The 14,911-nt window shown below is 43.6% G+C and overlaps 1 protein-coding gene across 1 annotated transcript in view; it reads left to right on the forward strand.

Annotated features, from left to right (window-relative positions):
- The first annotated feature begins 810 nt into the window (after positions 1-810).
- BPGM (bisphosphoglycerate mutase) overlaps positions 811-14,911 on the forward strand; it is a 30,327-nt gene continuing 16,226 nt past the window's right edge. The window contains exons 1-2 of the mRNA XM_043872795.1: positions 811-944; positions 12,508-13,169. Coding sequence (XP_043728730.1) covers positions 12,569-13,169 — 601 coding nt within the window. The 5' untranslated portion in view covers positions 811-944; positions 12,508-12,568. The remainder of the gene's footprint in view (positions 945-12,507; positions 13,170-14,911) is intronic.

The following is a 14,911-nucleotide window of genomic DNA, read 5'->3' on the forward strand; positions in this document are numbered from 1 at the left end:
TCCACACTCCCTTTATCTGTCCTCTAGGCTTTCAGTGCCTTCCACGAAACATTTTTCTACCTCCAACCAAAATAGCGTAAGAGGACTGCCTAAGTGAAAGTGATAGTCGCTCAGTCGTGTCCGACTCTTTGAGACCCTATGGACTGTCCATGGAATTCTCCAGGCCAGAATACTGGAGTGGGTTGCCATTCCCCTCTCCAGGGTATCGTCCCAACCCAGGGATGGAACCCAGGTCTCCTGCATTGCAGGCGGATTCTTTACCAGCTGAGCCACAAGGGAAGCCCCTGAGTGCCTAAGGGGAACCTATAAAAGTATTAGGAGAGAGTGAGGGCCAGTTACTGCTCATAAATCGGGCACTTTAAAGGCTTTTACTTTAATCACCGTTTAGGATTTAAAACACCAGGAAAGCGAGGAGTGCCCACCTTCATCCCCAAGCTGCAGTTTCCCATGAGTAAAGATAGGCATCACCTCATCACTTCAAGATTCCGTCGACACTTCTCTACGTTGGCAGATAGTTCCTCTTCGACGCGTAAGCGCTTTCAAGCACCTCAACCGCCTAAGAGCTCCTGAGGCTTACCTATTGCCCAGGCGACGCGCCGTGTTTTGTTTTTCTACGTCCCCGCCGGAACAGGCCCGCCCACTAGCGTCAGAGCTAGCTCTTCACTGGTGCGGAAGTGTGCTCGTCTCCTCAGAGAGCCAATCAGAGCCTCACTTTCTACTCAGGGGATTTGAAAAACGGAAAAGACCTTGACCTGTTCCTGGGAGTAGGGCGGGGGTGTGAATGATTGACAACTCGACTTTCCAATAATCAGAGCTCTAGGACCTGCCCCTTCTGGCTCCAGGGCTAGAAAAGAGAGTCGATGCCGGCCGCAGTGATGAGTTCTGGGAGGCCGTGGCTGCTCCGCGGTTCCGAGGAGCGGCTGCTACTGGTGGCCTTTTGGCAGGTGAGTGGCTGCTCTTGTTAATAGTGCTGTTGCGAAGGTTTTGCATTTGTCAGTGATGTGGTGGTTTATTTCGGCGCGCTGGAGGGCCAGTTTCTTTCCTCCCCAGGTTCAGTCTGTGGTGGGAGCCTGGCACTCGCACGCCCACCCCTCAAGCTCCGACCCTCACTTATCCCCTAGGTCCCGCTCAGCTGTCCCTTTCTCAGAATAAGCCTGTTTAGTTTGCTGACGGAAAGGAGGACCCCGCGTTGGTAGTGGTGTCTTGACGGCAAGAATAAACAGGGAGTCGAAGGGAGTGATAACTCCACTCCCCTGGACGTCTCAGGTACCGGGTGTCAGTCCTTCGTAGGACTCCCCCTGAAAGGGCGCTTCCCTATGTTCTCAGGGCCTTGGCGCTATATTGAGGGCGATGGCAGACTTGCCCCTTGAAGGCTCAGCAGATAGAAAAAACCTGAACGTCATGAAAGGAGAAAGGTAAATATCTGCAGTGGTTTCATGGAGGGTTCAAATCTGGAACTAAATCACAGGTTCTTTGAACCACTACAGATGAAAAAGTAAGTGTATTTCTTCTTCTTTCCAAGGGACGAGGGCCATGTTACTGGAGAAAGAGAACAGAAATGTGAATGGAAGTGAAATTCACAGTTGAGTTTTGAGGAGTAATTGTTTGTTGGCTGACTTACTATAGCTCTCATTACCTTACTGCCTCCCAAATTATGGAGGCTTAATGGCTTGTAAGTAGTACCAGAATGTTAACTGCCCACTTTGGGGGGAAAAAATCAGATGCAATCTTTCACCAGTAGTTTCTAGGGTTTTCTATAATGAAAGCAGAACACATGGCATTTTGTCTTTTAAAACTGTCTCCCCTGAGGCCAGGGGACTAGGTTTGTTCCATCCTTGTATTCCTATGCACTTCACATACCGCAGATGCAATACTCAATTGTGGTGGGGTTTAGAGAAGCATAATTCAATCAGATGGTGTTGTGGAAGGAGCTCTGAGTTGGCAGTCAAGACACCTGGTTTTAGTCTTGAAGTTGTGTGATCTCAGTGAAGTTAAAGTCACTCAGTCATGTCTGACTCTTTGCACCCCCATGGACCATACAGTCCATGGAATTCTCCAGGCCAGAATACTGGAGTGAGTAGCCTTTCCCTTCTCCAGGGCATCTTCCCAACCCAAGGATCGAACCCAGGTCTCCAATATTGCAGGGGGATTCTTTACCAGCTGAGCCACAAGGGAAGCCCAAGAATACTGGAGTGGGTAGCCTATCCCTTCTCCAGGGGATCTTCCTGACCCAGGAATCAAACCAGATTCTTCTGCATTGCAGGCATATTCTTTACCAACTGAGCTACCAGGTATAATCTTAAATCATTTCAACTCTCTGACTCTTAACTTCTGTCTCTTTAAAAAGTGAATGTTGCATTAGATTATTTCTGAGGTCCATGCCTGTGTTCAAAGTCTGTTTTAAACTAAAGATTCTTAAACATTTTCCACCACAAGTACATCAGCAAAATCTCATTACAGTAAATTCCTAACCAGTCTGTTAGCAAACGAAAGCTCCCAGCTACAAGGGTCATACCTGGTTCTTTTGTGTCCATATTTAAACCAAACCAAGTGGATCATTGTAGAACATTTGGTCATTGTCCAGAATGAACATTGTACAGAAGTAAAACATGGCAGAAAATGTCATCCTTTATTCCACTACTCAAAGACAGCTGCTGTTGGTGTCTGGGTAGATCTTTCAGTCTCTCTTCCTCTTTTGCCTTCTATGGTTGGTTGAAATTACGTGGCACATTTCATTTTAAATTAAGTAATTTAAGTAATGACATCTAAATTCATTAAGTAATGACATCTAAATTCATCCACACCTTCATCTTTGTCTTGTGCCTAGAGCACAGAGGACATGCCAGTGTCTGAACTGATGATGGGTCACTTGAACATCCTTGGAATGAAATCTGGTGTGAAGGGATATTTGTATGGGGAAATAGGACTAAAAGTATCACTGAATAACAAAACTCTTTAACTGAAACGTGGCCACAAATATGATAAAAACATAGTCTATAAAATGTAAAATAAATGTTAGCCACTTCACCAAAGCATGTGAATTATAGAATATCACTTAGTATTTGGTATGCTTCTAGGACTGTATCTTACCATCAACACCCCTGCCCTGAAACACATACAGCATTTGATTGCATTTCTCCTTACCCTATCTAATTTAACCTTTTCTCCTTACCCCCACCCTCATTTTATTTTATCCCCAGCTTTTGTTTCTGCTCATACCATCAGCAAGGTAGGATCACTTTCAAGGGCCTGAGGTCTGTATCAGTCTTCATGTGTTAGTCAAACTGTGTGCCATTCAACCCAGAATACCTTGCATTCTTTGGTAGGGTGCTCCACCATCATCTCATTTAGTATTCCTCAAAGCCCCTTGAGAAACAGTAATTTCATTATCCTCATCTTTATGGACAAGGAACCTGAGGTGCAGCAGATAACTTAAATAGTCAAGATGACACTGTCATTAAGTAGCAGAGCTGGGACTAAAGTCCCATACTTTTGGGATTTGGTGGAAATGGTTTGTTTTGACACAAATGCTATTACTGTTGGGGAATAAGTAACCAGAGATAGGAAGGAGACATCTTGAGTGGGTATTCCGCACATGAGTGATGCCATGCCGGCTGGAACAGGCCACATGCCCCATGCACACACATCTCATTGCTGGACACTTCCCTGTGAATAAGGGTCTACCTGCTATGGTTTGTTACCTCTGTAACATGGGGTCAGTCAGGGCTGTTAGAAGGTATAAAGTTGGAGAATGACAGGGTAATAGTGTCTGGAAAACACCTACAAGTAATAGAGTTTGCTCCTGGTAAAATAGTTGTTCTTATAATGCAAATACAAATGGAAAAATTACCATCATGCTTTCGGAAAAGTAATAGATGAGGAATGGGAGGTACTTTTGGATACAGGCGTGTTTGAACTTTTCATATTGAGCTGGGCTGGGAGAATCTTAGAAACTGAGCTCCAGATGTCATTTCCCTTAAGAACTGTTCCTTTTTAATTTATCAGAAACTTGGTTAACCTCTCTTTTTCCTATCCTCAAGTCTAGCCAGTCTATCTTCTGTAGAGCTAGATCCCTAATGCAGTGGGGGTTGAGAGTCATTCAAAGCTGCATAGTGAGGATTTAGACCTCCAAGTGGTGCAAACATGGAAACACTCAAATGGTCTAGGGTAGCATTTGAATATTTATTATTGAAGAGAAAGCTTTGGATTAAAGGAACTCTGTGGCTCTGCATCCCTTATTTTATATTGCTTCAACATTCTATCATTGATCACATTTCTTACTCAATTTTTGGAAACAGAAAACAAGCTGAGACTGGACTTTATCCTATAATTTTCCCCACCTGTTCATGAGTTGCCAGGTATGTATTCACCTGAAGTGTGAAGCACTGTGACAATTTATAAAGATGTCTAATAAAAGTAAAGCATGTCAAAATGACAGATTATATTTTTGAAGTTGGTTAACAAGATGAATAATTTTTTTCCCTATTGTTCTATCTTGAACCCATTATTAAGTAATTTGATGAAGCAAAATAAACTACTCAGACTGATTTAAATGTGCTCAGTATTGTCTTTTATGAAGGATTAAAAACAGTTACGAATGGGATTCCATTATTCAAAGTACTTGCAGTGCTGGCCAAGAATAAAATCAGGTGATTTTAATAATGTTGGGATTATCCTATGGCAGGATGCTTAAATGTTCAAAATGCTGATGTGATTAGTAGATCTGAGTAATCTCAGCTAGACCAGGGTTTAGGAAGCTAAGACCTTCTGGCCTACTGTCTTTCCAGCCCACAAGCTATGAATGACTTTTACATTTTTTTAATGGTTGAAATAAGTCAAAGAATAACAATATTTCATGTGCATGGAAATTATATGAAATTCTCATTTCTTTATCCATATGTAAAAGACAAAAAGTTCCAATATGTTTATTGGAACATAGCCTTATTTGTTCATATATGCATTGTTTATGATTGCTTTCAGCTACAGTGGCAGAATTGAGTAATTTTAAGAGAGACCATATCACCCACAAAGCCTAAAATATTTACTCTTGGACCTTTTAAAGAAAAAGTTGCCCCCCCCCCTTTTTTTTGCCTCCAGCTAAGCTGAATGTCTCTCACATCATTGCCTTCATCCCATTTCAACAGCAATTATGCTGCCCCAGGTCTTCATTAAATGTTACGAGAATAGTTGCAAAAGATTCACAAGTATTCACATCCATTTCCCTTACTTGTAAGTACTGCCTGATCCTCCTAAAATACACAGTATTAGAGCTTTAATGATGTCCCAGTACTTGCAGAAGAACCTATGTTCTTTGGCACAATGTCCTTTCAGGGCCACTATTCAGCCTTATCTTTCTAGACTAGTGTCCTCCTTCTTCCTTATTATACCCTATACTTAGTACAGGATGATCATATAATTTTCCAGATGGGACCTTCAAGTGTGAAAGGGGCCCTATAATAATTATGTTGGGGAAACAGGTCTAAAGCAAGACTGTTCTTGGCAAACCAGTTTGAATGGTTCTCCATAAATACCCATTCCCTTAATTCTACTCACTGTTCCCTTAGACCAGAATTCCTTTTCTTTTTTCTATAAATCTTAAACATCTTTTCAAATCCAGCTTAAATAGTGCCATGTCCACGAAGCATTATTCAAAAAAACAAAAAAAAAAAACCTCCTTTTCCATCTCTCTTATACATCAAGTGCTTTCTCGTGCTGTGGATTACTTTCTGCTGTCATGATACACACCCGTCCCTTTTCCTCCATTAGTCCCTTGGAGGCATCATTCATGTTCGATTCTCTGTTCCTCCCAGGCCTAGCTATGTGCCGTATTCAAATGAGATTTGCAGCACATGTTTGAAGAATGAGTTGTTTGACCAGACTGGGCAGACTGATGAGTATCTGGGGCTGTCAATGGATACATCATCCATTTTAATGTAATTAAAGTCGTGAGAAAAGTGGGGTTTCCAGGGTAGGAAGACAGAGCCTTGGGTGCCCATATGGTAGTGGAGCAGAGTGGGTCAGGGCATATGTATATGCTTTAGGGTCCAGGCTGGCCTGATACTGAACTCCTGCTCTGCCAGTTACAGTCTCTGTCCTCTTGGGCAAGTTAGCCTCTTCTGAGTTTCTGCATCTGTAAAATAGGAGTAATTGTAGTAACCTGTCCATAGAATAGTGGTTGAGAATTCGAATCGTCCCAAGCACACGATGAGCACTCCAAGAAAGGTAGCAGCCGTGGCGTCTTACAGGCTTCCCTGGTGGCTCAGATGGTAAGGAATCTGCCTGCAGTGCAGGAGACCCATGTTCGATCCCTGGGCCGGGAAGCTATGCTATGATACATGCTTCACCATCCTAGTACTGTTGCCAACAGGTAGGCAGCACCAGGACGTAACAATAGAAGAGGTGGGAGAAATGCAGCCCTGAAGTCTTAGAAGAATTTTTCTTCCCCTGATGGAAGTGCTCAGCTTCAGAGGGATCAAAGCAGTGGGAGTCCTGAGTGAAGATGGTCTCCACTTACTAAGAAGTGACTAATCAGCAGTCTTTTGAGAGACTGTTTCAGTAGAGTGGGCAAGGTACAAGGTAGGTGTCAGACGACTAAAAAAAATAATGGCCAGAAGGAGGGAAAAACAGCCAAGAGGAGGGGGCAGGAAGAGGAGATGCAGAGTCATGTAAAAGATATGTTTGCTTAGTATTTTTTTTTACTTTGAGCCACATCATATTTTAAAAAGGAAGGCACCCTGAAGTGTGGTCACTCAGTGACCTGTGTGGCCCCTTGGGGGTATGAAGTAAATCATTGACTAAAATCAGCACTTAATTCAAGTGCCAATAACCCTTGCTGAGAGGATAAATGAGGACCCTTAAAAATCAACTCCAGCATGGTAAGCTTTACCAAAAGCAGCACACACCACCCCCCGCCCAAAGCTTGATTTTTAAAAAGAATAGTTTTTAATTCTTGTCATGGCCCCCTCTTTCTAAGTCGGGAGTGTCTGTTGCCTGATTCGACGTTGTGCCTTGAGGTTCTCATGGGCAGTCACACCCCAAGCCCTCCTTTATACTCACTTTGTTTGTGAGCAGCTCATGAAACGTCTGCCTGGGTTGGAAAGACAAGCTGTGACTGGAGATGCTCCTGTGAAGCGAAGCCAAATGAGCCTAGATGCTCACACCCAGACTCGCAAGTCTTCCATGGTGAGGTAGAAAGAGCATAGGTGTCAGAGGCACAGGGCCTGGACAACAGGTCCAGTTTCATTTAGTGCCTCTGTGTTTTTGAACAAATCAATCTCTCTTTTCTCTGTGCACATTGTTAAGGCCATTTAGGAACACACTAAACTGTAACAGATACAAAAATATGATGGATGATTGTTCTTGGCTCTGCCTTTGCCATCAAATACATTGGAATTCTTGAGTTAAAACTTCCTGACATCTTGGACCTGCCAACTGACTGTTGATTTGTTTTTTTGGCCATATCGTGAGATCTTAGTTCCAACCAGGGATGGAACCCACACTACCTGCAGTAGAAGGGTGGAGTCTTAACCGCTGGATTGCCAGAGATGTCCCCAGCTGACTGTTCTATGCTTTGGCAGTTACCACTAAAACTATTGGACTTCCCAGCTGGCATAGTGATAAAGAATCCACCTGCCAATGCAGGAGATGTCAGAGATGTGGGTTCAATCCCTGGGCTGGGAAGATCCTCTGGAGTAGGAAATGGCAATGCCCTCCAATATTCTTACTGGGAAAATTCCATGGGGAGTGGAGCCTGGCAGCCTACAGTCCATGGGGTCGCAAAGAATTGGACACGATTCTGAATACTCATTGCACCATGCTTAGCCTTATTAGCACAGTCTAATCATTTTTGCTTGTCTTTGATTCAGTCAACACACCTACTAAGTACATAGTATGTGTCAAGAGTCATGCTGGGTTCCAGATAAAGGCAGTGAGTCATCAGCTCTAATGCAGTTTACAGGGCACACAGACAGGGAACAAGTGATCTGTCACAGTGACCCATCACAACTGCACCCAATGTCATAAAGCAGGGGGCTGTGGGAAGGCACCTCATCACTTTCAATGGGTGAGAAAGAAGGGCATACCCAGAAGTCTGAAAGCATTATCCTCAAACCTGCAGCATCAGCATCACCTGGAATCTTGTTAGAAATATAGTCTCATGCCCACCCCAGACCTACTCATTCAGGCTGTGGAAATGGGGCCCAGTAATCTGAAACAGTTCTCTTGGTGATTCCAATGCACATTAAAGTTTGAGAAACCACCAGCCTAGAGGAAATAACATTTAAACTAAGCTCTATAGTCACACCATTCAATATAGTAACCACTGGTCATGGGTGGCTATGGAGCCCTTGAAACTTGGCTAGTTCAAAGTGAGTTGTGCTTTTAAGTATAAAATGCAGATCAGGTTTCAAAGACTAAGAAAAAAAGAAAATACCTCATTAATTATTTTATATAGATCATATGTTAGAATGATAATCCTTTGAAACTAAAGGGTTAAATAAAATGAATTATTAAAATTTCACCCACTTTTTTCTGCTTAATATGACTTTTAGAAAGTTTAAAATTACCAATTTTAAAAAGCCGATTATATGTGGCTTGCATTACATTTTGACTGGACACAGCTGATGACTAGTGGGTCCAAAAAGCAGAGTGGGATTGAAGTGGCAGTTGGAGGGGAGGTGATGATGGGCAAGGGTTCTGTGTAGGATACAGAGTGTGCAGAGTTCCTGAGGCCAGAAAGAACATGGTATGTTCAAGGAAATAAAAAAAACCAAAGCCTTACTGGTCACATTAAGGATTTTGAGTTTTGTCCTAAGATCAACAGGAAGTAATTTGAGGGTTTTAAACAGGGTACTCAGTTTTCAGGAAGTTTGTAGCTAATGCATGAGGGTAAGAGAACTAGGCTGAATGTTGCAGGACTCTCAGAATCAAAGCTCCCTGCTCCTGCCCAAAAGATGGTGGGGGTGGAGGCATTCGGTCAGGCGGTACCATCAAGAGGGAGGGAGCAGGACCCTCACCATCAACTGCCCCCACCCCAGGATATGAGGCACAAATACCCCTGCTAAAGGGAAGAGCAGACACCTGGGAATAGTTTTGTGCTCAGTTCATTTTCAGCTTGGTCAGTGTTGAGAGCTAGAGGAAACATTCCAGAAGAGTCCAAAGTTGAGTAGGAGTTTGATTACAGATCTGTGACTCTGCAAGGCACTGGCAAAGGTTTGGTGAAGGGAGGGTCAGGGACAAGGAAGCCCGGCATATGTGGGGATTAGCGGGTCTGTCCTTTGGAAGAGTGCGCTGGGCAACCACAGAGAAAGGGCCAGGGTTAGAGCCTGGAGGCCTGGGCTCTGGCCGGCTCCAGGAGGTGGGGGTGGGGCTTCCCATTCACCTGTGACCTGGAGGAGCTTCCCCTTTAAGTCACGGGTCCTACACTAGCAGACTCAAGCTACTCTCAGACAGGTCTTGTTTAGCTCATATTTTTTAAAATGTATTCTAGTTAGTTGCTAGTAGTTATATCAGATATCACATGAAATTCACATTTCCAGTTCTTTTGAAGATTGGAAAATTGAGGACCTCAGTTCCTCAGTCTCACAGAGAAATGGGCTGGAGCTAAGTAGTAGCTACTCCTTTCATTTTTCCTATGAACTTTTAAGCTGAACTGATCACATTACAAAAAGAAAAAAAAGACATTTTTGTTACTCTCAAGAACAAAACAGAATCCACAGGTTCTTTCTGGTCTGAGTCTTGCATTCTCTCCAGTCTTGTTTCCAGCAGCTTGCAGCTTCTGTTTGTTCTCCAGAAAAGTTCTAGAATGGTAACCTTAGCTCAGTGAGACTAGATTATACAGATGCTCCATCCGTGTGTCAAAGTGCATGAGTTGCATCCATCAGAGAAGCACCTATGTTCTCTGCAGTTCAGCAATGTTCCCACCACTCACGCAGCCCCACATGGATCTGCAGCCCCTGCCTGAAACTTTAAATGAAACTGACAGCAGTGTTGCATTTGTTGGTAAACACTTGGCATACCAGCTCCTATGGAGACTGAATCATAAAGATGCAAGCTGTAAACCTCAGCAGCTCCTTTGTAAATATTCAGCCATTAATTAAATGGCAAAGGTCAGTTGATAGCAAGGAGGAGAGAGGGAAGGGACTTTGTTGACCTGAAGTAGATGCTCCAATTTGCTATCTTATCCTGTGTTTGCCCTCTGTGCACCATAATAAGGGGCTGGTGTATTTGTAGAGTCTTTGTGGCTGTAGCACTATTTTCTCTGCTTCAGGGTATTTATTTTGAGAGGGAAGAAACAGAAATTGTCTTATTTCTTAAAGTAAACAAGTAGAACTGATTAAAATACTATAAAGCTTCGTGATAGGTACCTGAGTGTTCGTGATGTTATTGCTACATTTTTTCCCCCCTCAGGATAGTTCATCATCAAAAGATGATGGAGAGGTGCATCTGCCTATAACATTTGTGCATCACACCTTCTTCATTTGAAGTGAAAAATAGCTTCTTTGCTATAACGAGCTTCTTGCTTGACAAGACACAGTAAGGGCTGAGGTAGAGAACAATCGACAGCTTCTCTTTTCTCCATCCCCCTCCACCACCAGAAGCAGAGCAGTGAATAAAATGTTGCATGGGCAGGAATCCAGGTTTTGATGGGCCTGAAGCTTCTAGCACTTAGTGGAATTGGGGTGGGCTCTTCAAAAAATCAATACCCAAGTGTCTTTCTTTTGCTGATTAAACACACATACACATTCTCATCCATGTGAATTCATTATTTGGTCTCTCCCAATGCCTTAGAAGGAGTTTGTTCAAGTGAGGGGCCCTAAATCTTGAGCTTCATTCATTTCATGAGTACTCCACTTCCAGGCACCAGTAATCACCTAGCCAAACACTGTCTAGCTGCCTTTCATCCCATTTTCAGTTTTCTGCCCCTCGCTGCCCATCTGGGTTGAGGGGAGAGGCATCTTTCTCCCTCTGGAAAGCCTCAGCTCTGCAAGGTACCTTCACCTGCGTCCTGAGCCCAGGCTCTTCCAGTAACCTGATGCTTCCCTGTTGCACATTCACTAAATAAAGGTCAGACTTCATTGATGCCCAATGTGAAGGGAAGGTCATAAACCTAACTGCTGTCACCTCTCAACCACTTGCAGATCATTTCCATCTGCTTCCTCCCTCAGGTCCGCTCTTGGCCCTCTGAAATCGGAAGCTTTGTTGTAAAGACTCCCCTCCCCCCCCGCCTCCACTTGAGAATCTCTCGGGATTAACTAAGGAAAGGAAGAAATTAGATCCAGATTCCAATTAACTTCGTCACTGATTATTATAGAACTGTGGGCGAATCACAGTTTAAGTGGGACAGAGTATCTCCAGTTCATAGAAGTTGCCAAGAATGGCAGAAGACCAGGCCCTGATGTTTGTATAATCTGTACCCCTTGGTGTGGAAAGTGCTGGGCACGTAAACCGAGTAGCCTTTGTCAGTGTGGATGTGCCCATCAAAAGGCCAGTGAGGCAGGCTGGTGCAGCCAGGCTGCAGATTTTCTCCAGGGGACAGAGTGGGCCCAGATTTCTGCTCCAGCAGCTTCAGTTAGGGGGTTCAGGAACACTCCAGGGTTGCCTGTCCCACCTTACTAGAGTCTCCCTCTGCGATGTGGCTGGCATGTATAGGAAAGCTGAAGGGTTGAGAGGAGGAGATGTGGCCTCCTTATCTGTGTGCTTCCTCTCACTCCTGCAGACCACCTGCTCCTGGTAATCTGGTTCTACAGGCAGCATCTCTCAGCTGCTTAATTTGATAGCTTGTTTGGCATCCAGATTTATTTCTGCCAAAAACTGTCATCTTGAGTCAGGTGAGAGATTATTTAAGTGACTACCGTATTGGATGCCAAGGTTGATTGAAATCATCTTAGTATTGTTTAAATATTGAAACTTAGATTTTCTTGTGTGTGTGGTGTAGACTATGGCATTAAAGAGCCGGTTGTCTCCATTTGGTGATTTACATACCAGGTGAATGTGGTGGTTTATAGAATTAGCATGTTTAATAACTTCTGTAATAAGATGAGACTGTAAATATTTCTTTCTTCACCAGAGGGAAAACAGAATGAGAAGGGTGTTCCTTCAGTCTTGAGTCAGCTTCTCAAAGCTGGGAGTTCCCAGCTACAAGTCATCATTTTAGACACGTACAACTCATTCTATTAAATCCTCTCTTCTGTAAGCAGGAACTGCCTTTTTATCTGGTGGACTTGTAGCATGCCATTAGAATAAAGTGTTCTGTTGTTTTACGTCATACAATTAACATATACTATCTAACCATCAGAAAATTAAGCCAGCTAACTAGGTTCCCTGTAATTGTCTGTAGACTCTGCCCATATGTGCCATAGTGTGTATGAGTTGCTGGATGCCTGATGTCAAAACGGTTCAAGGAATCATTCCAGTGTATTTTAGAAACTGACTGTTGGAAAGTTGTGCTTCCACTCCCAGGTAGTCAGTTGAATGAAACATATAACTTCTTGTTTCTTCTCCATGTAGATATATTGTTGTCACTGAACACCAACCCTTTGGAAAGCCCTAGGAAAGCTCAGCCATCAATATGTCCAAGTACAAACTGATCATGTTGAGACATGGAGAGGGTGCTTGGAATAAAGAGAACCGCTTCTGTAGCTGGGTGGATCAGAAACTCAACAGTGACGGCCTGGAGGAAGCGCGGAACTGTGGGAAGCAACTCAAAGCACTAAACGTTGAGTTTGATCTCGTGTTCACATCCATCCTGAACCGGTCCATCCACACAGCCTGGCTGATCCTGGAAGAGCTGGGGCAGGAGTGGGTTCCCGTGGAGAGCTCCTGGCGTCTCAACGAGCGTCACTACGGAGCCTTGATCAGTCTCAACAGGGAGCAGATGGCGTTGAATCACGGCGAGGAGCAGGTGAGGCTGTGGAGAAGGAGCTACAATGTGACCCCTCCTCCCATCGATGAGTCCCATCCTTACTACCACGAAATCTACAATGACCGGAGATATAAAGTGTGTGATGTGCCTTTGGATCAGCTGCCACGATCCGAGAGCTTAAAGGATGTTCTGGAGAGACTCCTTCCCTATTGGAACGAAAGGATTGCTCCTGAAGTATTACGTGGTAAAACCATTCTGATATCTGCTCATGGAAATAGCTGCCGGGCACTCCTGAAATATCTGGAAGGTACCATCTTCACGCTATTACTAACCGGGTCTTAGTCTAGAAAGAACATGGTTTCTAAACTAATGATGCACAGTTTACATTATAGACTTTCGTTCCCTATCACCTTTTGTCACTTCAGTCGTTTAAGGATTGTTTTGTTCCATCAGAAATCCTGGGTCTTTTACATTTGTATTATTTGCTCTAACTTCGGCAAGCCTCAGAATCACCTGGAGGGAGGGAGCACTTGGACCACCCCTGGTTTCTGGCCCCGCTCTTGGAGCCTGTAGGCCCGGGGTGTGGCTCCATAATTTGCTTTTCCAAAGAATTTTCAGATGATGCCGATACTGCTGCTTGGGCTTCTCCAAGTGCTTGAGAACCACTGATTTAGAAGATTATGTGGCTTTTGTTACCAGGTAAGAGGAGGCTGGGGAGAGAAGAGGTTTCTGTAGAAATGGTGTGCAAGGTACATTTTTGTTGTTGTTGTTTGTTAAGTGTTTCACGATAAGTAAAATTATATAGATTTTAGTCTTGCTCATGTTCTTCCAGCTTTAAACAACCATTGCTGTATTTTCAGACCTAGGTATCCTGGATAATTGTTTTGTTCCAGTCTTCTCTTTCCAGACCAGATTTAGTCATCAACTGGGAGAAAGTTCAGGAGAAGGAAAAGAAAAGGATGGCTTATTAGAGATAATCAGTAACTTTAATTTTAATTCCTTGATGTTGTGTTCTAGACAGTACTGTTGTTACCTATCTCTTTAAGCAACATGAACTCTTTGGAAGACTCGAGCTCACCAGTTTGGGGTACCGTGATTGCACTGTGACCCCTTCAGGGGTTTTTTTCTCTCCTTTCTCCGTTCACTAAATAATCCCGGTTGTTGTTCAGTCGAGTCCGATTCTTTGTGACCCCATGGACTGCAGCACGCCAGGCTTCCCTGTCTTTCACCATCTCCTGGAGCTTGTTCAAACTCAGGTCCATCAAGTTGGTGATGCCATCCAACCATCTTGTCCTCTGTTCTCCCCTTCTCCTCCTGCCTTCAATCTTTCCCAGCATCAGGGTCTTTTCTAATGAGTTAGCTCTTCACATCAGGTGACCAAAGTATTGGAGCTTCAGCATCAATCCTTCCAATGAATATTCAGGACTGATCTCCTTTAGGATTGGCTGGGTTGATCTTCTTGCAGTCCAAGAGACTCTTGAGAGTCTTCTCCAACACCATAGTTTGAAAGCACCAATTTTTTGGTGCTCAGCCTTCTGTATGGTCCAACTCTCATCCATACATGACTACGGGAAAAACCATAGCTTTGACTATACGAACCTTTGTTGGCAATGTCTCTGCTTTTTAATACACTGTCTAGATTTGTCATAGCTTTTCTTTCAAGGAGCAATCATCTTTTAATTTCATGACTGTAGTCACCATTTGCAGTGATTATGGAGTCCAAGAAAATAAAGTCTGTCGCTATTTCCATTTTTTCCCTATCTATTTTCCATGAAGTGATGGGACCAGATGCCATGATGTTAGTTGTTTGAATGTTGAGTTTTAAGCCAGCTTTTTCACTTTGCTCTTTCACGATCTTCAAGAGGCTCTTTAGTTCCTCTTTGCTTTCTGCCATAAAGGTGGTGTCATCTGCATATCTGAGATTATTAATATTTCTCCCTGTGTTCTTGATTCCAGCTTGTGCTTCATCCAGCCCAGCATTTTTTTGCATGATGTACTCTGCATATAAGTTGAATAAGCAGGGTGGCAATATACAGCCTTGACGCGCTC

This window comes from Cervus elaphus, chromosome 18, assembly GCF_910594005.1.
Source record: "Cervus elaphus chromosome 18, mCerEla1.1, whole genome shotgun sequence".
Lineage (NCBI taxonomy): Eukaryota > Metazoa > Chordata > Mammalia > Artiodactyla > Cervidae > Cervus > Cervus elaphus.